General features: G+C 37.0%; 1 protein-coding gene and 1 pseudogene across 2 annotated transcripts in view; one reads left to right on the top strand and one right to left on the bottom strand.

Annotated features, from left to right (window-relative positions):
* NDC80 (NDC80 kinetochore complex component) overlaps positions 1–27,683 on the bottom strand; it is a 45,880-nt gene that overhangs the window by 13,420 nt on the left and 4,777 nt on the right. For both annotated transcript variants that reach the window (NM_001265902.1, XM_077974545.1), the window contains 10 exon segments: positions 2,103–2,192; positions 4,420–4,572; positions 7,361–7,566; positions 13,091–13,235; positions 13,917–14,023; positions 15,302–15,395; positions 18,027–18,116; positions 25,001–25,103; positions 25,884–26,056; positions 26,156–26,279. In NM_001265902.1, coding sequence (NP_001252831.1) covers positions 2,103–2,192; positions 4,420–4,572; positions 7,361–7,566; positions 13,091–13,235; positions 13,917–14,023; positions 15,302–15,395; positions 18,027–18,116; positions 25,001–25,103; positions 25,884–26,056; positions 26,156–26,279 — 1,285 coding nt within the window.
* LOC144336596 (KATNB1-like protein 1 pseudogene) lies at positions 8,112–9,284 on the top strand (annotated as a pseudogene).

The raw sequence follows: 27,683 nt of genomic DNA, 5'->3' as shown, positions 1-27,683 counted from the left end.
CTAATTTATTAATTTCTCTATAACCTTTATTATTTCCAGTTGCGTTTTACCCCATCCCACCTTAACTTAGTTAAACTATTTGTCCAATAGGAAAAACAATTTTAGTTGTTAGTCTCTGTATGACATTACTGATCTCTCCCTTCTTGAAATGTTTTCCCTACTTTGGCTTATATATATTACATATACATATAAGCGTATTCTCTTCTGTTGTTTTCCAACTAACTTTGTCTACTTTTTCTAAGAGTTTTTCCCAGAATTTCCTTCCTTTGCCAGTCTCTTAAATGTTGTTACTGTTTAGGATTCAATCCTCTGTCACTTTCCCCTCCACATTCATCCACATATATGGCTTCAACTATTACATATGCTCTAATGACCCTCAAATCTGTATTTTCAGCCCTGATCTCCTTCTTACACTCTGTATCTATAGCTTCTGCTTCCTCCTGGATATCCCACAGACAGCAAGCTCAACATCTCCAACACTGTCTCCACCACACCCTGCTCTCAGTTTTCCTCCTCTAGGTTAATAGCACTATGATCCACTCAGTTGCCCACATCAAAAATATGGAAGTCATGTTGATATTTCTTTCTCCTCAAGCTTGCACATTCAGCCACGAAATCCTTGGGTTCTACCTCCTTAACATTTCCTAAACCTGTTTCCTTCCCTCTAGTTCTACTATACATTGGTTTAAGTCTCCCAACATTTTCAGGAAAGAAATCAAGAACGCCCAGGTGTCTTATCTTTGGCAGATGGGTATGTGCATCCCCTCTAAGCTATGTTTTCCTGTAGCCCAAAGGGTTTTGTAAACCTAAAAATCGGATGAGCATAACTGTACCTATGTCAGCCTTTTTCTCTAAATGGGAGTGCCTGAAGGATGTATTTATCTTTAGGACACTAACATGGGGCCTAGTCTATAGTAGGCATTTTATAACTTTCCCCTATCTATAGCCTTTAAAAACTTCAAGTCAGTCTGAAAGATGTTTTGGACATGAAGTTCCTGTTGTTTGGAATTCATACCTTTTGAGAATCTCCAGGTTTTAGCACCCATTCCAACAAAAACCAGAAATCAAAATGAAGCAGGCTAAAGGAAGACTTCACTGCAAATCATCATCATTCCCAGGGAGCAGTCCAAATTCCTCATCTTTTCTCCATAGATATTTTAGAAACCTCAAATTACAGTCATAGTATGAGGTGATGAAACTCTTCACTTACCTAATGTTACAAATTTTTCTATTTTTCTGAGATGTAAAAATTCTAATACAAACGAAGTCTTGATAGAATTTATTAACATTGGAAAAATGTCTTTCTGTGAGTTACCAGCATAATTATTTGTGAAATGCTATAGGTTTTGTTTCCAGATGAGAAAAAATAAACTTCTCTTCTGAGAAAACGTAAAATTTCATTTTATATCTTGAAGTCTATTAGCCAGATCATAGTAGTTCCTGAAGAGCTGAATTAACAAGGGGTTTCCTTTAACTGCTTGGTGTCTTATAAATGAAACCCTTTGTGTGTGCATTTGAGAAGTAGCTTAAATTTTCTTAACTAACAATGTTTACTTTAAAGGTTACTAAATACAATAATAGAATTTTCCTTTTCAGGGACATAGGTGATATTCAGGATCTCAGAAGCAGAGACTACCTGAAATTCACTTTTGGAAATAGACTGCGAAAGGAATTTGAGTTCTCCTGAAATTCCATGATCCAGAATGCAAAAACTTGGTAAAAAGAAACCTCTTAATCTATCACAGCTAATTAGCCTCTAACCCCGTAATTATACTTGCCTACTTTCAAGGTAGCCACCTGAAACCTCTTTTAGTATAAAAATACTAAATTATCTCAAGTTAGAGGCACTTCTCTATTAAAAAAAGGAAAATTTACTTAGTTCCATCTCACTCCGTCATATGTGATATGTGAAGGCTAGGATGTTTAAATGTCTTAATAAATTACTTCAAATATTTCTGTCGAGGGTATACCCAATTCTCATTTTTTCATAGTTTTATTAAAAAAATTACTTCCTTAGCAATCAGAAACCACAAATAACATTTAATTTTAGGTTTTAAAATCTAATTTTTGCTTTTTATGACTTTTTATATTTTATTACTTACTTGTTCTAAAGTATCCTCCAAACCCATTTTTTTATTTCGAGCTTTATTAATTTCTTCTTCAGTTTCGTTCAGGAGTTCCTTAAGAGGTACCTATAAAATACATAGGAATGTGGGTGACATATAACATTTAATTACAAAATATCTGTCCTGAGGCATCCACACACTGTGATAGGAGGAGTCACTTTTGGAGAAAAAGTGAAGCTATAACATTTAAAATCTAATATACTGTCAAATAGAAAACAAAGCTAGTTTTTAATCAAATTTCTGTTAAGTGTAGACTATAACCTGCTTTTGTTTTGAATACTTGCAAAATTCAAGATTTGCTCATCTATCCTGGAAATTCATTGCTATTATTTAAACATTTTACAAGTACACTTAGTTTACTGCAGTATTTTTTTTGAAAAGAATTTATATGTAGGTTGTATTTTTATGCTATGTTATCCAGAAGTATCAATTTCTCTTAATCCTTTTCAACTGTTTAGTTTTAGGATTCTCTGCTTGTATTTCTTATGTTTATTCTGTTCTACTGACTTTAACACAGCACTTCATTGCTTGTCATTTTTTAAAATTGAGGTGAAATTCACACTTTAAAATGGTTAAACTGAAATATTTAGGTTAAAATGATGTTAACATAAAATTAAACATACAACATAAAATAAACATAATGTTTAACATAAAATTATAGTGTGTAATTCAGTGGCATTTAATACAGTAACCATCACATCACCTCTAGTTCCAAAACATTTCATTATGCTGAAAGAAAATCCCATATACCATTATGTTTTAAGTAGGTCTTTTGAAGTTACTGCTGAGTTTTAATTTTGGCCTGCTCCTTTCAAAAGATGCAATGGCCTCTTTAATCTCTCTCTTTCTCTCTGTTTTTTTTTTTTTTGAGATGGAATCTCACTCTGCTGCCCGGGCTGGAGTGTAGTGGCGCGATCTTGGCTCACTGTAACCTCTGCCTTCGAGTTCAAGCGATTCCTCTGCCTCAGCCTCCCAAGTAGCTGGGACTACACGTGCGTGCCACCACGCATGGCTAATTTTTGTATTTTTAGTAGAGATGGGGTTTCACCATATTGGCCAGGCTGCTCTTGAACTCCTGACCTCATGATCTGCCCACCTTGGCCTCCTAAAGTGCTGGGATTATAGGCCTGAGCCACCGTGCCTGGCCTCTTTAATCTGTTAAAGAACTTTTCACCAAATACTACTTATAACACTTGGCTTTGTACCTTATTGATTCTATTTTATTTTTCTATTATTATGTAAAACTATTTCTAGAGATGAAAGCAAAATTTCTCCTTGAGCATATTCATTCTTCTTTTTGCATTGTGTAATCTTTTCTACAAGAATGTGATTCATGTAATTATTTTCTTGCATCAGCCATGTCAAACTACTCAAAACAGTGTTGAGCAAACTATGCCTGCCTATCTATAGATAGATTACTAATAGACTAAATGTTTACTGGATGTATTTTTTCTATTGAAAATGAATATAGCTTGATTTAATCAGTGTCTGTCCATTCACAAATTGTTATCTCTGGGAAAGGAGGGATGTATGTTTCTTGATAGTTTATCTCTAACACGTACCTGGTCTGGAACATATTATGCACTTAATAAATACTTGTTAAATGAATAATTCTCAAGGGAAAAATGTATAGCTTTTGACTTTAATATTCTTCTATTAAAAACTGAAGTATTTTGAAAATTGGCATTTTTAGGGGCAACTCAAATACTAAAATCTATAAATAACTGACAAGTTACAATAGAGCTATTTAAAAATTTTCTTCCCCAAATTACTGCCTTGGCCATATTTTAAAATTAGGCACGAATTTCTCCTTGTCGATTACCAGTGTTCTTAGTACTCTAACACATTTTATGCCTTCATGTGTGCCCTTGTGCCTGGAATTCTTTCTACAGACTATTCCCATAAATGTCTCATCTTTCAAGATTTCATTCCACGGTTACCATCTCCAAAGTCTTTTTTGCTACATGGGAAGAACTGATCTTTTCGTTACCACTTGTAAAGATTTCTAATGAAGCACATATATAGCATTTGACGTCTTTCTCCTCTGGGGGAATCATTAGCAACTTGACAATAAGGGTTAGGCCCTCTGTCTTTATAGTACTGGTATCTATTTTACATGTAATCAATTATTTTTACTGGATAGTTGAAGATTTCTATGATCAAGAAGAAAGAAGATACAGCTTCAGTGTTTTATTCCTTTGTTTAGCACTGGGTTATGAACATGCCAAAGTTCAAACTCTAGAGATATCAATCATAGAATTAAAAAATCTTAAAAGTAGTCATCATTACTTACATAAACTTGAGCCCTGTATTTGACAAGGCAGTTGGCACCAGCCTCGGGATTAAACTTAATTTCAAAATCATAACCTTTGGAATTCTCAGCACCTTTAGGAATAAGTTTTAATTTTCTAGCCAATTTGTGATACTCTGCTAATTGTGTTTCAATCTGTAAGAAGAGAACACAAAAAGAAATGTTAAAGCAGCCCCATTCCATATGTTTTTTTCAGTTGGCATTTCTGCAATTTTTTTTTTTTTTTTTGAGACGGAGTCTCGCTCTGTCGCCTAGGCTGGAGAGCAGTGGCCGGATCTCAGCTCACTGCAAGCTCCGCCTCCCGGGTTTAGGCCATTCTCTGCCTCAGCCTCTCGAGTAGCTGGGACTACAGGTGCCCGCCACCTCGCTTGGCTAGTTTTTTTTTGTATTTTTTAGTAGAGACGGGGTTTCACCAGGTTAGCCAGGATGGTCTCCATCTCCTGACCTCGTGATCCGCCTGCCTCAGCCTCCCAAAGTGCTGGGATTACAGGCTTGAGCCACCGCGCCTGGCCTCAATTGGCATTTCTGCAATTTTATACAAAACATATTACACCTATTTTTAGTAGTTTAGTAATTCAGTAATCTTTAGTAGTAAAACTAGCAGTTTTAAAATATACAAAGAAGATAAGGTTTTAGTAACACTTAAATTTACAGAATAATTAAGACTATCAATTGATGTGTAATGTACTAGTATCTTCCATTTACCTGACAGCTTGGAATAAGAGTCCATATTTAGGTATTAACTAAAATTTACTTTTTGAAGTGCCAGATAAAGAAATTATGAAACATGTAAAACAAACAACCTTAGTTTTGTCAATGTACAAATTAAAACATTTCATGTATCCAAAATAAGTAGAAGGTAATCATTTATGTCTGAAAATGTTATTTTAACTCTATTGATAAAAATATTTTAGTAACATATTTCACATTTCCTGCTCTCCTTCCTTCTTCCTTCAGGGCTCTGTTCAAATAAGGTCATCAGAAAGGCTGTCTCCTAATATAGCCCCCTAATTCTTCTAAATGCTTATTTTGTTCTATTTTTCTTCATAGCAATCATCACTACCTGACATATATTGGTTCATCTCCACTTCCTGAATATAAGTTCCATGAAAGCAGCTCTATCCTCAGCACCTAGAACAGTGCTTGGCATATAGTAGATACTTAATATTTGATTGAATAAATGAATTTGCAGAGTCTAGGCAATTTGTTTTTAATCTGCTTCCTCCATTAAACGCATACTTCGTTTCTCATTGTTATTACTCATCCATAAAAATCAATTTGAGTGAAGGAATGCAACGGTAAGAGGACACATTGGAACTTGCTTAACCAATTTGCAGTTTCCAAAAATGCATTAGATCTCAAAAGCAATATTACTTATACATTAAAATTTGGGCTTATTACTTATACATTAAATGTTGGCCAAATTGGTAATGTATTACCCATAACATTGAAATTAAGTTGAATAATTGGCTTCTCTCATGCCAAGGCCCAGATCCAAATATATAACAGCCTATTACCTATTTTCACTTAGACATGGATATAATACATCCATCTCCGTTCCTGTCTCACAACTTCTTCCTTCTCTTCTCTCCCCGAGTGAGTGGCACCTGCCCAATTACCCAAGCCAGACAGGGCAACCACTTCCTCCCTCTTTCATCAAGTCTCATTCACTCCACCTCCTAAGTTGTCAGAATCTACTTACTTCTTTGAATTTTTACTATCTTTAACTTTTTTTTTTTTTTTGAGACAGAGTTTTGCTATTTTTGCCCAGGCTGGAGTGCAATAGTACGATCTTGGCTCACTGCAACTTCCACCTCCTGGGTTCAAGTGATTCTCTGCCTCAGCCTCCCAAGTAGCTGGGATTACAGGCACGTGCCACCACACCTGGTTTCTTTTTGTATTTTTAGTAAAGATGGGGCTTTGCCATGTTGGCCAGGCTGGTCTCGAACTCATAACTTCTGATAATCCACCTGCCTCGGCCTCCTAAAGTGCTGGGATTACAGGCGTGTGCCACTGCACCCAGCCCGGATCCTTACTATCTTTTAGAGAATGATAGTAATTTCTTATTAGATTGCTGCCACAGATTTTCACATTATCAGAAATAAGATCTTTCTAAGACGTAACCACATCTGTTTAAAAATGTTAAGGCCTTCTTAGAGCTTTCTGGATAAAGTCCAATCTTCTAAACAAGAAAAGACTCCTCATCCTCTGGTCTATTCTTATCTCTTGATTCTCATCTCTTGCTCTGTCCCACTTGCTATGAAGCTCCAGCTGTATGAAAAACTTATACATCAGACTGTTTTATCTCTGAACTTTCCCATACACAGTTCTTTGGCAAATCCCCTACCTGTGCCATGCTAACCCTTCCCTATACTTCCCAATTCAGTTGTTTTTCCCTCTTTAAGAAATTCTCTTCTAAAAACCTCTCAGCCATCTCCCCACACCATGTACACTAAATTTGGTACCCTGTGCACCAAACATCTATTAAAGGTCTCATTTCATGGGAGTAAATGCAAACTCAGCTGGAAGTTTTTGAGGGGAAAGCCAATGTTTTATCTTTATTTCCTCTATGCCCAGTGTACGTGACACACAGCAGATGTGCAATCTTAATGTTTAAGTAGTGAATGAAGGACTCATTTCCTCTTCTACAGAGGAAAAGGAGCGGGACCTAAGAACATTATTTTCATAGTTTTAGACTTTTTTGCTTACTTTTTGGTTGAGTTATGAAATATAAGTTATCTTAAATTTGAGAGAAATTGAGACGTTACTGAATTGACATAAAGGGATGAGTGTTTCATTAAAATGCCAATGCTAATGTTTTACCTCTTAAGCCAATTTACCCACTGACTTCTTCTTAATTGGGACAGACCTTTAGAAAGGTCAGCTATGATGACTTGCCACTTTGGAAATGGTAATGACATACCGCTTCTTTGCCTCTGGCATATTTTAACTCCTCATTCCACAACTTCTGTTGTTCAGCTTCCAGGTCCTTAGTTAATTTATTAATAGTCTGCTGCAATTCATTTCTTTCATGATTTATTCGCTCAATGTCTGCAACTGAGTACTTCTGGTTGTCAATAATATTCTGTAGTCGAGTGTTCTCCTGTTTTATTGTTTCACATTCTAGTTCTGTGTTGGAAAAAAACAAATTTTTAATGTATCTTCAATTACTACAAAGAAACAGATGCCATCATGTAATAGAGCTAAGATAGCTAAATTTCCAAATCATATATATGTGTGTATATATAATATACATATGTTTTTATATATACTTCATATATATATAAATTTCCAAGTCTCATTTACATATATATATATAAATTTCCAAGTCATATATATACATATATATGTATATTCTCTTTTTTTGGGATAATTCTTTTTGATCTTTCATAAAATATTTCATAAAAGATTTGTTATAAACAAATGTTATTTGTTTATAACATTCTGGAAGATAGTAAAATTAAAGTTTTATGTTAAGAAACTTATTTCCCTATTAGCTTGCAATGGTTTTCAAAAAGTACTACATGAAAAAAAATGTGGCTTCATAAATAATGACTGTCATTAAGAATTCTGGGTTCATGCATGCATCTACATTTGAATGGCTCTGCATGGGACCAAAGGACATTCTAGGCTGAGGCTCCATGATACCACAAGGTGTCAATATTTAAGAGAATATGACACTTAAAACTCACAATGTGAACAAAATGAAACTTTTGTAATATCGAGGATCACTCCATTGACCTTCCTAGAAAAAGGATCTCTAATTTCACTAACAAAACATGAAGAAGGTTAAGAAATATCCAAAACAGCTGGCTGCTTACATAAAGAAAACAGTTGGACAAGGTGAAAAGCCCAGATTAAACCACATAAGGCAGTCTATTTCAGAAAGTTAAACATCGCTTTCTAAATTCCTGTTACAGAAAAAGCAGTCCCCTAGAAGTGGGGATTGTGCCATGGCAAATAATAAATGAAGTGACTTGCGCAGGCTACCTGCCTGAAAAACTAAGCCATGACAGTTGAGTCACACATATTTGGTTAATCCCAGTGATTCTGGTTCTTCCCAAACAGAAAACCCATCATCAAAATATAGTGTTTTTTTTTTCTAAGGTTTCTCAGGACCATGAAACAATGGCCAAAATTTTGTTCAGCAGGAAAACTTTTGATTTTTTTTGAAAAGGCTCATTGAATGTAGTTTTAACTTTCTGGAGAAAGAAAAGTATAAGTGAAGAGCTTGGAGTTGTAGTGGATTGCCTTCCTGGGCTTACCAACAGTTTACAGAAGAAAGCCAGTACATTTGTTATTTCTAGTTAAGTCACTGCTTTAAAGCAAATTTGAAAAGTTTGTAATAGTAGATTAAACTGGCTTCAGTGGCCAGGTGCGGTGGCTCACGCCAGTAATCCCAGTGCTTTGGGAAGCCCCGAGGCAGTTGGATCACCTGAGGTCAGGAGTTCGAGACCAGCCTGGCCAACATGGCGAAACCCTGTCTCTACTAAATCAGCTGGGCATGGTGGCGCATGCCTGAAATCCCAGCTACTCGGGTGGTTGAGGCACGTGAATCACTTGAATCTGGGAGGCGGAGGCTGCTGTGAGCCGAGATCGCGCCACTGCACACCAGCCTGGGGGACAGAGTGAGACTCTGTCTTGGGAAAATAAAGTAAAATAAAATAAAATAAACTAGCTTCAAGCAGTCATAAAAAGGTGGTGGTCAGAATTATCATCCGAACAGAAATTATAAATGACAGAAATGTTCTGATTTTAAAACAATTAAGTGGATTGTAGGAAATCCATAGGAAAATCATCTTACTTTGGTTCCAGGATATATGTATATGATGAGACGCCATAAATAAGAATCAGGATACAGATGCTTATTTATTACAGTCACATTGAGAGATTTCATCTACTAAAGAGCATCTGGTTATTCAAAACGTAGTTGGACTATATGATTTACAAAAAAGGTTACTGTCTGAGAACTGTGAATTGTAGAAGAATTGTCAAAACCATTTTTTCTTTAAAAGGACACATAATTAAACCCCTAATGAAACCTTAACAGTCTACTTCACATTGAAGTGGAAAAATATAGTAAAGGAACAGCTTCAACTTCAATGAGATAAAAGTGTACTGTGAAGACTGTCTGCCTTTGGGACATGTGGTTATTTGGTAACATTGTTTAAGAACTACTGGGTCTTAATGTCGTCCTGCATAAGAATATGATTTATACTATGTGAAAAAATGAGATAAGACTTATTATGGCCGAGGCAGGTGGATCACCTGAGGTCAGGAGTTCGAGACCAGTCTGGCCAACATGATGAAACCCTGTCTCTACTAAAAATACAAAATTAGCCAGGTATGGTGGCACATATCTGTGGTCCCAGCTACTTGGGAGGCTGAAGCAGGAGAATTGCTTGAACCCAGGAGACAGAGGTTGCAGTGAGCTGAGATGGTGCCATTGCACTCCAGGCTGGGTGACAGAGTGAGACTCCAGCTCAAAAACACACACACACACACACACACACCAGAGTTTATTCATATTTTACTGACATTTTCAGTGATAACTATACCAAACTGGTTAGGTTTTTGCTTTCTCTGTTTACCAATAGTGTTTTCCAACCTTCTGTGACTCATGACCTATATAGAATATGATAGCATTTTTATAGCAGGCTGGGACGAAAGGATGAAGATGACCAAGGGGTCAAGAAAGTCATCCTGAAGGTGGAGAGGATTGGTATTTTGGTATATTGGTTTGTTACAACCTATTTGCAGCACAGTGAGCTTAAAGCAAATTCATGGTTAAAGTCAAACTTTATGCATTTATCACCGGCATCCGCACAAAAAAATCCACAACGTATAATATCTATAAAATTTATGGTTGGGCATAGTGGCTCATGCCTGTAACCCCAGCACTTTGGGAGGCTGAGGCGGGCGGATCACCTGAAATCAGGAGTTTGAGACCAGCTTGGTCAACATATAGTGAAACCCTGTCTCTACTAAAAAAGATGAAAATTAGCTGGGCCTGGTGGTGCATGCCTGTAGTCCCAGCTACCTGGGAAATTGAGGGGGGAGACTCGCTTGAACCCAGGAGGCAGGGGTTGCAGTGGGCCAAGATTGAGCCACTCTACTCCAGCCTGGGTGACAAAGTGACACTCTGTCTCTCAAACAAAACAAAACAAAAACAAAATAAAATTTAAATACGTCGCATTCACTCAAGCCATGAATGGCTTTACATAATCAAAAAAGTTAAAACACTCATAGGATAAAAACATCTTAGATTAACAGTTATAAAATTAATGTCTCAAACTAAATCACTCTGGAATGGCAAATGATTGTTTCTCTCTCACCTACTGAGTGTGCAGCTGTCAGAAAAAGTTCTCACAAGAACAAGAAGGATGTATGACAGTTCTCTTGATCATACGCTGACAAGAAAGATAAAGTATTAGCATTAGAAAGTATTGATTAAAGGCCAGGTGCTGTGGCTCACGCCTGCAATCCCAGCACTTTGGGAGGCTGAGGCGGGCGGATCACGAGGTCAGGAGTTTGAGACCAGCCTGGTCAGCATGGTGAAACACCGTCTCTACTAAAAATACAAAAAATTAGCTGGGCATGGTGGCACGTGCCTGTAATCCCAGCTACTTGGGAGACTGAGGCATGAGAATTATTTGAACCCGGGAGGCAGAGGTTACAGTGAGCCGAGATGGTGCCACTGTACTGCAGCCTGGGTGGCAGAGCATGACTACATCTCAAAAAAAAAAAAAAAGAAAAAGTATTGATTAATTGCATTATAAAAATTGTTATAATAATAATTTAGTCCAAGTTTCTTTGTCATCATGGAGAATAAACAAAGGACATGATTAGGGGTGAAGTGTAAAGTAGTTAATATATTTAAAGAGTTGGTTTAGAGCAAATCCTATATATATATATATAAAAATCAGAGTTATTTGGGAAAAAAAAAAAAAAACAGATTCAGCAAATAACCCTGGTAATTACTAGTCTTGAGTTGACAATCAATACTCCATAGACTAACAGTTAAATCAAATATCCTAAGGGCCATGTATACAACTTCCTCATGAGATAGACACAGCCTGCAAAATCCCAAAAGAAACATACAGAAGTAGGCAAAGTCCTGGGAGAATCGTACAGTTGTCAATAAATTTATTTTTAAAACTATAGCCCAGTGGCTCTGTGACTTATAGATACCTTTCTTTACTCTCCTTCAGGCACTGCAGAAGAATCAAACAACTGCATGTGCCACAGTGTTTTACAGAATTTTATGATTAAGATTGCTGTGTTTATGAAAGTAAGCTTACAAGACATAAAAGAGCTTTCTATAGTTGCTCTTTTCCCCAAGAACTGCAGTACTTGCAGCTTTAAATCAGTTTCAGCTGCCCAGCTGCTTAGGCGGTAGTGATGGAGGATAGCCAGTTACAGCCGACTGAGACAGGCAGAGATCAAGAATCTGGCTTATTAGAGCCAAGCACGGTGGAGCCCACCTATAGTCCCAGCTATGTAGGAGGCTGAAGTGGGGAGATTATTTGAACCCAGGAGTTCAAGATCAGCCTAGGCAAAATAACAAGACTTCATCTCAAAAAAACAAAAGAATCTGGTTTATCTGGTTTATTAATTACAAAGTGGAATAGAGTACATATTTGTATAGAATATTTTATATATTTCTATATTCAGGCAGCATGTTTTCTTAGGTTAGGCCCTTCTTGGCTTCAAAAAGCCAAATGCTTGAAAACATGTAAGGAGTAGTAGGCTGAACAATGGCCACCTAAATATATAAAATTCTGTTTCTGGCAACTGTGAAATTACCTTATTTGGGAAAAGGGTCTTTGCAGATGTGATTAAGTATCTTGAGATAAAGAGATAGCCCTGTATTATTATCCAGGTGGGCCCTGAATCTCATCCTAAATGTCCTTATAAGACAGAGGCAGAGGTAGATATTTCACACAGGGAGTAGAATACAAACACACAGAGGAGAAGGCAATGTGAAGATGGAGGCAGAGATCGGAGTGATGTGAACATAACCCAGTAATGCTGTCAGCCACTAAAAGCTGCAAGAGGCAAGGAATAGATCCTGAGTCATTGGAGGGATGCAGATCTGCTGGAATAGCCTCTAGAACTCTGCGAGAATACATTTCTGTGGGGTTTTTTTTTTTTTTTTTTTTTTTGAGACGGAGTCTTGCTCAGTCGCCCAGGCTGGAGTGCGGTGGCGCGATCTCAGCTCACTGCAAGCTCCGCCTCCCGAGTTCACGCCATTCTCCTGCCTCAGCCTCCCGAGTAGCTGGGACTACAGGCGCCCGCCACGGCGCCCGGCTAATTTTTTTGCATTTTTAGTAGAGACGGGGTTTCACCGTGTTAGCCAGGATGGTCTCGATCTCCTGACCTCGTGATCCGCCCGTCTCGGCCTCCCAAAGTGCTGGGATTACAAGCGTGAGCCACCGCGCCCGGCCCATTTCTGTGGTTTTAAGCCATCCAAACTTGTGGTCATTTGTTACAGCAGCCTTAGGAAACAAATACGAAACACACTGAAAACTTGGTAGCCTGCTCTAGGCATGTATCACAGAAGAACAAAAGATATGGATAACAAAGCTGTTTTGACACGTGATAAATCCCACATGGGTTCGCATCCCAGTCTTTCAGCATTAGCTCTGCTTACCTACTCTAGCAATTTCCTCATTGAGACCATTTAATTTCTGGTCAAGAATGGCTGAATGAGACTCCAAATTGCTCATGTATGCCTGATACTTTTGAACATCTCCTTGTAAGGAAGCCTTCAGTTTTCTCAACGACTCTAGACGATTCTTTAAGAGAAAAGAATATGACTTCAGTTATTTTCAATAATCATTCCATATTTTATTTTAAAGTAAAGCAATATTATTTAAAATTATTTTAGAGAAAGGTAGATCTGAGTTTTCCTTTCACTTTTAGAGGGAGTCAAAATAACTAAAAGGGGACTACACTGTCAGTTTGAAATAGGAAAAAAAACAATGGCTAGAGTTGAAAAAGCACAAACATTTAACATCTGGTATTTTACAACAACAGTTTGAGTGCTTCACTAATAATGCAGAAAATAAAGTTAGATATCTGAAAAACTCAGGATACAATATACTATATAAACCCATTTATTAACCATTCCTTTTGCACTATCTCCAAAACTCAGGGCTTCTTGTGACTAATGCTCCCTAGAGGTATATAATACAGGGCCTTTATTCAAAAGTACTTTTGGTCTTATGTAAGCAGGTAAGAATCTTTCATCATATTCAGAGCACCATTAGTCTAAGACTGATAGACCACAAGGGAAAACAAGGCTCCACAGATACCAAACATGTTTTCATTGGGAGTTCACTATGTGAAAATTTAACTTTTAAGAGGCTTAATTTGTTAATCTATTTGTAAAAAATTTTGATAAAGACAGCTAATATCCAAGGACACCCAAAAGTCTAAAGGAGTTCTCAAGTAAGTGTGTAAACATGTTTACTAACCGGTTCTTTTTCTCTTTCTTGTTCCAATCTTGCAATCTGTTCATTCAATGCTCTGTTTTTTGCTTCTAATGATTCCAGCTTAAAAGCATCCACGTTAAATAAATCCTCTGGAGACAAAATCCAAAAGCTTTTTAAGACCTCAAATTTGCCTAGAACATTCTGTCCCAAGTTTTCACCATTAGTCCCTCCCTCACTTCCTTCTGGTCTCTGCACAAAACACTATTAGTGAAGTACATCCCATCCTTGTAAAATAGCAAACGCTTTCCATTACTCCACTGTACTTCGACTCTGCTTGTCCTGCTTGATTTTTCTCCAAAGCACTTATCACCATTTGACTTAAAGTTGCTCACTTCATTGTTTTTCTCTTTCTGTCTACTAAAACGTAAGCTCATAAGGGCAGAGGTTTTTATCCTATTCATTACTGTATCCTTAGTGCCTACATGGTGGCTGGCGCATAGTAGGTATACAATAAATATTTATTTGAATGAATGAATGCAGTTTTTATGCTTGGTTAATTATATATAGAGCTATCAAATTACTCACTAGATGCTTGGATCACTCTAAATTTTCCTCTCTTAAAGCCATTTATTTTGCTCCCTTTCCCATGTGAACAAGCTGAAATTGTCCTGTTTACTCTTTAGGAAGATACAGATCCAGAGGACTATAAGGGAATGCTTTCACCTTTTGTGCTAATACTGTGCAAGGTGATTGATTCCATTGTCTTCGGAGGAATAGCTTCACCTCCATTTATCTACTTTACCTTCCATTTTGGCATTTTATATACAAGACTATTTCAATAGAAAGAACGAAAATGTAAAATAATACCTCTGGAATGTTTTAGAGTCAGCTAGTAAATACTGTATGTCACTAGGTTGTAAAAGAGTAAAAAAAAAAAAAAAGAAAAGATTTTCCTTACATATTTGGAAGTATAATGTCTTGTTAACTTTTGCCACAAATTTTGAAAGACATCTTAGGTCTTTTGACTAATTGGTGCTTTAATTTCTCAAATAGTAAGCAAGGACAACATAGGGATATTATTCCCCAAGAGGAATAACATTTGCTAATCATTGTCTGTGCTTCTGGTAGCATGTTTGGTACTTTATTACACTGACATCTACTGCTGTTAAACTTTGTCAGATAGGTCAAACATTTTATTAAGGCCTCACAGACTGTAAGAGGTTCTGCCACAGGTCTGGCTCCAACACTAGTATTCTTTTAGCTTAACTACTCTACACCAAAGAAACCACAAAGATAAAAATCAGTAGGCATCCAGATACATTTAAAGTAAGTAACTCATATGAACATTGGATATGGTACATAAATTACCACTCCATGAGCTGAGTTAAATGACCAAAAGCAAGCACCCTAAGAACGAGATCACTTACTCAGTTTTGACTGCAACTCTGCATTCATCTCATCAAAGCTGTCGGCACCACTCATAAAACTCTCATAGCATTTTATGGTGTAGTCCAAAAACAACTATGGGGTTAAGCAGATTATAAAAACAAAGTCATGATTCTCTATTTGGTTTGTTTCACTTTTCTAGGTGGAAATTTAAATTTGAATTTAAAAAATAGTCAGAAACACTAAGTAGTCAGATGAACCTATAAGTAAGAGACAAAAACCTAGGCTATATAATTATGCTATACAGATGTATTTAGTCTGATACTTCTAAATATGAATAATGAGGATAAAATAACACTTAAATTTGGATAAAGGCAATATTTAAAAACAGTAAGCCATACCTTCAGAATTTTGAGAAGGTCAAACAAACAAGGAAGCTTATTAATACATGTAATTCAACATGAAATATACAAACTTAATCATCTTTAGGAATAAAGCACGTGATGAAAAATTTAAATAAACTGCTGATCATCTAAGTCCAATTGAATTGAGAAGGTCTAATTGCAAAAACCCAAATGTAATTAATGAAGGCTACAATTACATTGTAACTTCAGTCTACAAAATGAGTTGCATGATGAGTAGCAATCCAAACAGCACAATACTAGAATTCTTAACATTTATCCAAGAGAAAATAACACTATATTTTGCATTCATGAGATGTTTTGGTCACTGAGAATGTAGATTTTATGAGAAGGCAAGAATGGATGATCAGCATTTTCCATAGCCTAGATGAAGTAAATATCCCTCAAGACAGACCAATTCCCTTTGTGCTAATTTGTTGCTTATTAAGGTGACTTTGAAGTGAGTACTCTGAATAGGTAGTCTGAATATTCCTGTAACTGGAAAAATGTATCACTGATGGTAAATTAATACATTTTCATTCTCCTTCAAATCAGTTGCTGTGAATTTGGTAAGACTGAATCAGTTTCCTTAAGCTTGGTCAATTTTGATCTTATAGGTTTAAAAATATTGAGTTTGTGGACTCACAAAACTGAGTATCAGAATCTTGTGAAGACAGATATTCTGACAACTTTAATTACAAACAGTACTTTATAGTTTCCCATGTGCTTCTTTATATATTGTCATTTGAAATAATAGCTATAATAGCTCAGATAGCAAGAATAATTTTTAACCTTTAGGATGGATGTCAAGACATTTAACACTTTTTTTTTTTTTTTTTGAGATAGGGTCTCACTTTGTCCCTCAGGCTGGAGTACAGTGACATGATCTTGGCTCACTGTAGCCTTGACCTCCTGGGCTCAAGTGATCCTGTAGCCTCAGTCTCCCGAGTAGCTGGGACCACAGGCATTCACCACTATACCCAGTTAATTTTTGTACTTTTTGTAGAGATGGGGTTTCGCCATGTTGCCTAGGCTGGTCTTGAACTCCGGAGCTCAAGCAATCTGCCCACCTCGGCCTCCCAAAGTGCTAGAATTACAGGTGTGAGCCACTGTGTCTGGTAAGACATTTAATATTTAATAGATGTTGTAATGTACTTGGGTGAAAACTGAGGTGCAATTAGAGGCAGCCCAATATACATATTGCAATGTGTGAGGATAATTTTCTCAAGGGGAGGATCAAAGGTTTTCTAGGACCCTTTCTAGCTGGGATCATTGTTGAAGTAGTAAAGGTGTGTGTTTATTTTTTGTTAAAAAGAAAAAGGCAATGATGCCAACACTAGTCGGTTGATGTATCTTTGAACTACATCCCAGGCAGTCATAAAAGATGGGACTGAAATTATTCCCACTTTTCTTTTGTGACAAAAGTTTCAAAGAATGAAGGTTAGAATTAGAACAGAGAATAGTTTTTCTTCTAAGTGGCCTGTGTGATGACTGGTTTTTTATGTATGTTAGGAAATATTAATGTATAATCTTAATGTTTCTTTTATCCCAACCACTTTTGGAAGTGGTGACTCTGAGCTAAGTGGCAATATGACTAATGAAAAAGGTCAAAACAAAATAAACAACCCACCCACATGCAATATCTTAAGACTCAACCTATTATGTTTTGTATTGACAAAGAATTATATTAAAATAATGTTGCCAATATTGATATCTTCAGTCTACAACAGAAAGGAGGAAAATAAACATTACATCTATAACATATAACGTGTTACGATTTAATTCAATCTCCTTCCATTTTTTACTTAGTTAACATTTTCAAATTTTTGTGACTAGTTAATTCTAAGAAATTATAATGTGATTCAAACAGATCCATTAATATTTAAAAAATCAAATTTAGAATGTTTTCAGGAAGCAAAAAGACAACTCTACAAAAGAATATACAGACAATCCCTGACTTAACGATGGTTAGACTTCAGATTTTTCAGCTTTCTGATGGTTCGAAAGCAATGGAGTAGCAACCATCCTTTAAGTATCCATACAACCTTTTTCCTTTTCACTGTTAGTATAGTATTCAATAAATTACAAGAGCTATTCAATACTTTATTATAAAAATACGCTTTGTGTTAGATAATTTTGCCCAACTGTAAGCTAGTTTAATTGTTCTGAGAATGTTTAAGGTAGGCTAGGCTAAACTATGACGTTTGGCAGGTTAGGTGTATTAAGTGCATTTTTGACACGATATTTTCACCTTAGAGTCGGTTTATTACTCTATCATAAGTCGAGGGGCATCTGTATTAAATCCAATAGTGACACAATAATACCAAGGCAATTCATCATTACAGTTTATGATAATACATGGTACCTTATTATGCATAATTCCATCTTCAGTTTCTTCTCCCCAAGGCTGCCCATCATCAAATAAAGGTGAACTTTCTTTCATGGCAGTATGTATCTAATTAGTACACAAGCAAGAAAAGCAAGTTGATTTGAAAAATGCAACTTTCATATTTTGGCAAATTCTGTTTTTAGTGTCAATTTTAGAAGCATTTACATTATTGTGTAACTAAAAGTCTCTTTTCATAGGTCATTACATTGAACACATTAACACTTTTGACTTTCTTTTGAATAAAACAATTTGAAGGTATCCTTTTGATAATTTCAAAACCCTTTCGTTTAGTAACTAAACTCTTCAGGATCTAGAAAGGACGGACTCTATATTTACTTCCGTCCTACAGGGAAAAATGTTGACCTTTATGCTGTTATTAACCCACTGAGAGGAAATATACACATTTTAATGCAACTTTAAGAATCCAAAACAGAATTGCCACATAAAAGGTGAGTCAATAATAATTTTTCAGTATGTACAATATGAACTTTAGACGAAATTTTACAATAGAAAATCTTTAGAAATACAATAGTTTCAATTGAAAGTGTAACATAAATTATAGCAAAACATTCAGATGTTTAAAATTGACAAGCTAAAAGGAAAATAGTTAAAGGTTTTTAAGGCATAGAAATTCTATTTTGGAATGCCTGTTTTTATATCTTCTTTTAAAAATATAACATTTAAAACATGAAAAAATAGAAAATTTAAATGAAATTGCTATAAATATACATAAATGTAGATATAAACACAGATATACTAGATATAAATATATCTATTAATATCTATTATTATCTTAATATATAGATATCTAGATATAAATATGTATTTTTTTTTTTTGAGACGGAGTCTCACTTTGTCACCCAGGATGGAGTGTGGTAGTGCAATCTCGGCTCACTGCAACCTCTGCCTCCCAAGTTCAGGTGATTCTCCTGTCTCAGCCTCCGGAGTAGCTGGGATTACAGGCATGAGCCACCATGCCTGATTCATTTTTATATTTTCAGTAGAGACGGGGTTTCACCACGTTGGCCAGGCTGGTCTTGAACTCCTGACCTCAGGTGATCCAACCGCCTTGGCTTCCCAAAGTGCAGGGAATAACAACAATAACAATAACAGGGAATAACACTGCACCTGGCCAAGATATAAATATGTATCTAATAGTATAATGAACACTAAGTATAAGAATACTAACTTCTAGGAAAAGGATTATGCATTAGGAGTACATAAAAGAAGAATGGGGTTTCGAAAAACAATTAAGTTTTGTCATCTTGGAATTCACATACAGGATTTCTCAGGGAGACAATGTCCTTACCCTAGAGTTGTTTGCCCTGCTACCCCTTTCCTATTCTAAAGGCACTCAGAAGATTCTTTGTTTATCTAAGGAGGACGCAGAAGAGCTCTAACAACTGGGTCTTTTATCTTGTCTTTTTTTTGACAAGGCCTCAGGTGGCAGATAGATTTTTTTTTTTTTGAGACGGAGTCTCCCTTTGTCGCCCACGCTGGAGTGCAGTGGCTGAGATCTTGGCTCACTGCAACCTCCGCCTTCTGGGTTCAAGCGATTCTCTTGCCTCAGCCTCCTGAGTAGCTGGGATTACAGGTGCCTGTCCCCATGCCTAATTTTTGCATTTTTAGTAGAGACAGCATTTCACTATATTGGCCAGGCTAGTCTCAAACTCCTGACCTCAGGTGATCCACCCACCTCGGCCTCCCAAAGTGCTGGGATTACAGGCATGAGCCACCGTGCCCGGCCAACACATAGATTTAATAAAGTCTGAAAGACATGTAGGGCAGAACCCAAGATAAGGAACAGAATCTTATATCTTGTCAGCAGGGTAAAGACAGTTTCTGTCACCTTGTCAAGGTCCTTATGAAAACTCTTGCTACTTTGCAAGATTCAAGGAGAGCCTTACACAGGGACATACAGATCCCCAAGAGCTATAGAAAAGACTACTGAAAGGACTGAAGAATTACGAACTAGGAAGACTGGTTGAAATAGTATCAACCTGTAATTGTAGATATAAAAAGTATAGATTTGGATCATGTTTTCATCTACAGGTGGCATTTTCTACTATAACACCACTTCTTAATATTGTGAGACATCAGAGGAGGAAAAGGACACAGAGGGATCTGGGATAAGTCAGGCCCAAGTTCACTTTGATCACTAACCAAAAGGCTAACAAGATGCTCCTGAAGTGTATGCAACCCTCCTATTTATGGTCCTTAGTAGAGAAGACATGGTAACTTTGGCTAAATTATTATCACTTAGACACCATAATAAGGACTGATTATCTGCCAAGTTCTGTGCAAGGAGGCATAGTGAGATAGGAAATCAAAGTTTATTTATTTATTTATTTATTTATTTTTTGAGACGGAGTCTCGCTCTGTTGCCCAGGCTGGAGTGCAGTGGCCAGATCTCAGCTCACTGCAAGCTCCGCCTCCCGGGTTCCCGCCATTCTCCTGCCTCAGCCTCCCGAGTAGCTGGGACCACAGGCGCCGCCACCTCGCCCGGCTAATTTTTTGTGTTTTTAGTAGAGACGGGGTTTCGCCGTGTTAGCCAGGATGGTCTCGATCTCCTGACCTTGTGATCCGCCCGTCTCGGCCTCCCAAAGTGCTGGGATTACAGGCTTGAGCCACCGCGCCCGGCCTACAGTTTATTTATAAAGCATGAACAAACAATTCAGGAGCATAATGAATAATAAACAATGAACAAATAGAGGTCATTAGGAAATCAACATATTAGATCAATAGGTCAAGACAACAACAATAATTTCAATACATCCTGCAAAAGCATAGGATAACCTTCAAAGATCATTCTTGATAAAAGTGAATAAACTTCAACATGAAAAACATTATCTTCTATTGAATACATCATACTAAATGATAAAATGAAAAATATTTAATTTAAAAACAGTGGTTAGTAATAGAAATCAACTGAGAACAGTAGTTGTAATAAAGCAATTCGATAAGGGTAGTAAACACAAAAAACTCTTTTAGTAATAATCACCATAGAAATAGAATTAAAAAAAGAGAAAACCTGTTCATCATAGTAACAAAACACATGGCATTGATAAAAAATATGTTGTTTGATATTAAGAAAACTACATGGCCAGGTATGGTGGCTCATGCCTGTAATCCCAGCACTTTGGGAGGCTGTGGCAGGTGGATCACCTTACGTCAGGAGTTCAAGACCAGCCTGGCCAACATGGTGACACCCTGTCTCTACTGAAAACACAAAAATTAGCCAGGCGTTGTGGTGGGCACCTGTAATCCTAGCTACTTGGGAGGCTGAGGCATGAGAATTGCTTGAACCTGGGAGGTGGAGGTTGCAGTGAGCTGAGATCACGCCACTGCATTCCCGCCTGGGCAACAAAGCAAGACTCTCTCTCAAAACAAACAAACAAACAAACAAAAACAAACAAAAAAACCCCATAAAACGAAAAAACAAAAAACAAAAACAAAATGTTACTGAAGGAACAAAAGAGATGAATAAATGAGATTTAACACGTTCCCAAATGACAAGATTAAACATTGACAGGATGGAAATTTCCCCTTATATATCGTGAATTCAATGTTATATCAATAATAACAAAATCACAAGATTTTGTTAAAATCTGAAAAAATAATTTAGAGAGTGAGGATATGACAATAGCTAACATTGTAAAAAGAAGTTCCTCCTCTACATAAAATATATTAGAAAGTGACAGGAATTAGTATGGTCATGAAGCAGGGATAGAAAAAAAAGAGCAGAGAAATAGGTTTAATTAAGAACATACTGGTGACAGTTCAAACTGTGGGGAAAATATCAGCTATTTATTTTTGAGATGGAGTTTTGCTCTGTTGCCTAGGCTGCAGTGCAGTGGTGTGATATTGGCTCACTGCAACCTCCACCTCCTGGGTTCAAATGATTCTCGTGCCTCAGCTTCCCAAGTAGCCGGGACTTCAGGCATGCACCATCACACCCGGCTAATAATTTTGTATTTTTAGTGGAGACGGGGTTTTCTCATGTTGACCAGGCTGGTCTCTAACTCCTGACCTCAGGTGATCTACCTGCCTCAGTCTCCCAAAGTGCTGGGATTACAGGCATGAGCCACAGCACCCGGCCAACATCAGTTATTCCATAAATGGGACTGAGACACATGAGTGAATCATTTAAAAAAGAAGACCTTGTCTTTCTTTTACTAACATAAACTGGAGATGAATTAAGATTTAAACACAGCACAAAAATTTAAATACACATAAAAATACTAGGAGAAAATTTGAAAAATTGTTTTTTAAAAAACACTGGGGAGGAAAACAAGCCTTCCTAAATGTGGCTACATTTCTAGGCTTATGTTAAGTGAGAGAGAAAATTAGAAAAAGAAACCTGCAGTCTCTCATGGATTAATACATCACATCATGCAAAGCAATATAAAAAGGAGGGGATTCCAACTTAAATAATGGGCTTGGAGGGCCGGGCGCGGTGACTCACGCCTGTAATCCCAGCACTTTGGGAGGCTGAGGTGGGTGGATCACGAGGTCAGGAGATAGAGACCAGCCTGGCTAACATGGTGAAACCCCATCTCTACTAAAAACACAAAAAATTAGCTGGATGTGATGGCGGGTGCCTATAATCCCTGCTACTCAAGAGGCTGAGGCAGAGAATTGCTTGAACCTGGGAGGTGAAGGTTGCCGTGAGCTGAGATTGCACCACTGCACTCCAGCCCGGGCAAAAAAGTGAGACTCGTCTCAAAAAAAAAAAAAAAAAAAAAAAAGGAAAAAGGAAAAAAAAGAGGGGCTTGGAGGTATCGCAAGAGGCCCCTCCCCAAGTGAAGCTACTGTAAGTAATCCACAAGCTCCACATGCTATCTCCCAACCACACAATATCATAAGCTGCTTAGGCAAACAAGGGTTAAGTGTTCTAGTGACAATGGGGATATCTGATGGTGAGAGCAAAAAAGTAGATATCAAATGTCCATGGGCATCACTGGAGAGAAACAAGTTGAATGCATGAATGTTCTTTATAAAGTCCAATGAAACTTGGATTTTTATTAGTGGGCTATGGCATTGGAATTCTGCTCTCTTGACAATGGGTGGTACTATATGTATCAGCATGGCTCCTGGGTCAAAATCCATATACCCAGTGCCTGACTTCATTTAGTTAAAGGCTTGCTGATGGCCAAGACAATGTCAGAGGAACAGTATTAGCTTTAGGAATTCTAGCACTAAGTAGGACAGGAAACTCAGAAGCTACAACAGGAGAGACTGCATTAAATTAGATAAAAACTCACATTTCTGAACAGACAAAACAGCACATGAAATTAAAAAACAAAGAAAGGGAGAAAAAAATTACTTGCACCATAGAGACGGGAGCTAATTTCTCTGACTCAACCATTTTTGACTTAACAAAATGGCATTCTTGCAAATCAATACAAAAAAAGAAAAATATCAAGAGAGTAGATATTATAATAAATGTAAAAAAGTTCACCTTTAAAAACAAAAAATGTAAATAAGAAAAAATTAGCTATCAATTTTTTTTGCTTGTTGTGTTGCCAACTATTAAAACTATCAGTAAGTTTAATACAGATTCAAATTCATAGCAAAAAGCAAATGGTAAAATATAAACGTGCCTAAAAAACCATGTACAAGCAAGTTAAAAGAAAAATAACGGTAACAACATAAATTGTTTAAATATATGTATACACGCACACATATATATACATATACATATACATTTCTATATAAACAGCGATCTGTCACCTCCTAAATTGATAAAGATTGAAAACAACAATGATTACGGTTTGGAAAAATGGCTGTGCTCAAACATTGTTGAGCTTTTAATTGGTACAAGTTTTCTAGAGAAAAATTTCTCGGTATGTATCAAAAGTTTAAAAAATATACATATAGTACTTTGCACAGCAACACACACTTTTAAAACTGTATCACAAGGGGCTGGTCATGGTGGCTCACGCCTGTAATCCCAGCACTTTGGGAAGCTGAGGCGGGCAGATCACCTGAGGTCAGGAGTTTGAGACCAGCCTGGCTAACGAGGTGGAACCCTGTCTTCACTAAAAATACAAAATTAGCCGGGTGTGGTGGTGCATGCCTGTAATCCCAGTTACTCAGGAGGCTGAGGCAGGAGAATTTCTTGAACTTGGGAGGCGGAGGTTGCAGTGAGCTGAAATCATGCCACTGCCCTCCAGCCTGGGCAACACAGCGAGACTCCATCTCAAAAACAAAACAAAACAAAACAAAACAAAAACAAACTATCACAAGGAAATGTTTTATGTTATTGTCACTGAGTTTGGAGATTATGGGTATATCACTGCATTCTCCAAACTTCTTGCAGTGAATATGGATTTTAATTAAAAAGGGTGAAAATGGGCCGGGCACGGTGGTTCACGCTTGTAACCCCAGCACTTTGGGAGGCCGAGACGGGCGGATCACGAGGTCAGGAAATTGAGACCATCCTGGCTAACACGGTGAAACCCCGTCTCTACTAAAAAATACAAAAAAAAAAAATTAGCCGGGTGTGGTGGCGGGCGCCTGTAGTCCCAGCTACTCGGGAGGCTGAGGCAGGAGAATGGCGTGAACCCGGGAGGCGGAGGTTGCAGTGAGCCAAGATCGCGCCACTGCACTCCAGCCTGGGCGGCAGAGCAAGACTCTGTCTCAAAAAAAAAAAAAAAAAAGGGGGTGAAAATGAATTTCATGAGAGAAAATAAAAAATGAATTTCCTATTGATTCATTTTTTGAGTTGTAAAGCCTCATGATAATAAATAATCTCCTTGTCAATTTGGTACTTTCTTCCTTTTACCTCGTGATAATAGTTTGAAAAACATAAAATTAAATGTGCTTTGAAAAATGAAAACTTTGAAGCAGACTTTGAGAATACTGTCAAAAGACTGGGAGAGAAAAATATCTTTTTGAGGAAAAAAACCCTTTCCCATGTATATATTTCAAAAGAACAAATCAAATACCTTGATGCAGTCTATTAGCCAAACTAAGGCTGCCACAATGTGAGGCCACGTATGAGGAGCCCCTACTGTATACATGGAGCTTTTGGATAGTGCAAAAGGATACCTATGAGAAATCAGAAAAACATAAGCTAATTTGATGTTACTATAATCTACTAAACATAATGGTTAATCAAGAAGCTACATTTAAATAATTCCACATATACACCCAGTCTTGACTTGTGTAGAGGTAAGATATGTTGGGATTCTATCCTTAGTCATCTTAATCTCTGTGTATTTCTCTGTAGATTATTTTGTACATCTATCCCTCAAGCTGCAGAACTTGATCTATACAACCAAAACGCTGGACTACTCTCCCAAAGGATTTTTGTTCCCTCAAATTCAATATACCCTCAATAAACAACAAGTATGTATACCTCCAAGTCCATTCTTCCCCCTTTCAATTTCATCACACTCTGTTTTCACCAGGCGTGAACCCTGGTTTTTTTTTTTTGGCTTCTGTAAAATCTGTGGTATCCAGCCTGTCTTTTCTACTCTCTTGTCACCTCAGCAGTTCAGGGCTTTATATTCTATCTTCTGTTGCTCTGTAATAACCTATGGGTAGTTTTTTCTTAACAAAGAAAGTGTATTTAATCCGTCTGTATCCATCATCAAACTTCATCAGTTACTAACAATTTGTTAATCCTTCCTGCTTCTACCACCAGCACTTTTTATTTGTTTTTTGTAAGCAGTTGCTTTTTTTCTCTTCAATTTATCCTACATATATTTTTCCCAGTGGTCATCCTAAAACATATTATTTCTGTAACTCAAACTTTTTACAAATTGATGTAATTTGTTTTGTCTCTGTGTGCCAGTCACATCTCTAACTAATGAGAAATACACATACCCAAGGTCTTTAAAGATTCTTGGAACCTCTTCTTCAAACTTTGTGTCAGGAAGTTCATATGAGGGACACAGGAAGCCATAAAGAAATGTGAAGATCTTCAGGAAGTCTTTAACAGAGGGAGCTTGTAGAGATTTCATGGACACATTATGTGCATAACCATTTTCTGTAAGAAACTACAATAATTTTTATGAAACACCAAACATTTTGTAATGCGAAATTATTGGAAAATACCTATGACAACAATCACAGTTGAGATTAAAATCCTAAAGTACCTCACAGAGTTGTCGAATACATTGCTGAATGAATGCTTTGTCATTAAGTGGTCTCGGGTCCTTGATTTTCTCAGAACTGGAAAATATACCAAGTTGACTATTCCGGGATCCATGTCCACTAGTTCTGGAAATATATTTTTAAAAAGCCAGTTAAAACTATTTCCTTCTGTGATCAAGACTAAATTATTTCAAGGCAGTTTTGCAATTTAATATCAACATCAAACATTACATTCTTATAACTAAACAGATTTATCTCATTTAAAGCAGAGAAAACGAGCAAATAATGAAGAGTAAAATATGAGGTTACAGCAGTTAAACATAAGGATGTAAAACAAGGCAAGAAGAAACACACACTTGGCCGGGCACAGTGACTCATGCCTGTAATCCCAGCACTTTGGGAGGCCGACGTGGGTGGATCATGAGGTCAGGAGTTTAAGACCAGTCTGGCCAAGATGGTGAAACCTCGTCTCTACTAAAAATACAAAAAAATTAGCTGGATGTGTTGGCAGGTGCCTGTAATCCTAGCTACTTGGGAGGTTGAGGCAGGAGAGTTGCTTGAAGCGGGGAGGCGGAGGTTGCAGTGAGCCGAAATCGCGCCACTGCATTCCAGCCTGGGTGACAGAGCGAGACTCCATCTCAAAAAAAAAAAAAAAAAAAAGCAGACAATATCACTATCTTCTCATAGGGCAGTTGTGAGGATTGATTGAAAGATTTAATATAGATAAAACACTTAATGTCTGGCCTATAGGAATGCTCCACAAATATTAGATTTCATTACTATCACCTCTAAAGTTTAGCTCTGAGATGAGTTACATTACAAAAATACCTTAAGATTTTTTATCAACTGAAATAAATACCAAAAATGGAAGTTTAAACCAATAAAACCAAATTGGTTTCACGGCAGAGATTTTTTAAAAGGTGACAAGTACTTCATCTCTAAATATTTTCAAAACAATGGAAGAAACAGGTTTGTCTGAAAGTTTTGTTTTGGCGAGACAACAACATAATTTATCATCTTAATTTTGGGGTTGAACACTTTAAAAAAAAACAATTTTATTGACATAATTTGTTGATAATAAAATGCACCTGTTTAAAGCATACAGTTTGATGAAGTTTGACAATATACGCATTTGTGTCACCTCTGCCAATCAAAATATGACCATTTCTATCATCCCCCAAAGTCTCCTTATGCCCATTAACAGTCAATCCTTCTGCAACCTGCAGCCTAGACAACCACTGACCTACTCCAGATAGAGGGTTGCTCTCAAAGTGTTGTCTAGGGATCACTGAGAAGTCAAAACTAGTTTTATGATAAAACTAAGATGTTATTTGCTCTTTTCATTTTCAATCTCTCATGAGTGTACAGTGGAGTTTTCCAAAGGCTGGTAACATGATGTATGATACTGTAACTGATTAAATGCAGAAGCAAGTATTAGAATCTAGCTGTCTGCTATTAAGCCGTAAGAGATTTGCAAAAACGTATAACAATGTCACTCTTCTTACTGAAATTGTTATATTTTTGAAAATA

This window comes from Macaca mulatta, chromosome 18 (genome assembly GCF_049350105.2).
Source record: "Macaca mulatta isolate MMU2019108-1 chromosome 18, T2T-MMU8v2.0, whole genome shotgun sequence".
Lineage (NCBI taxonomy): Eukaryota > Metazoa > Chordata > Mammalia > Primates > Cercopithecidae > Macaca > Macaca mulatta.
Note: the sequence above shows the minus strand (reverse complement) of the source record. Positions and strands in the feature narration are given on the sequence as shown.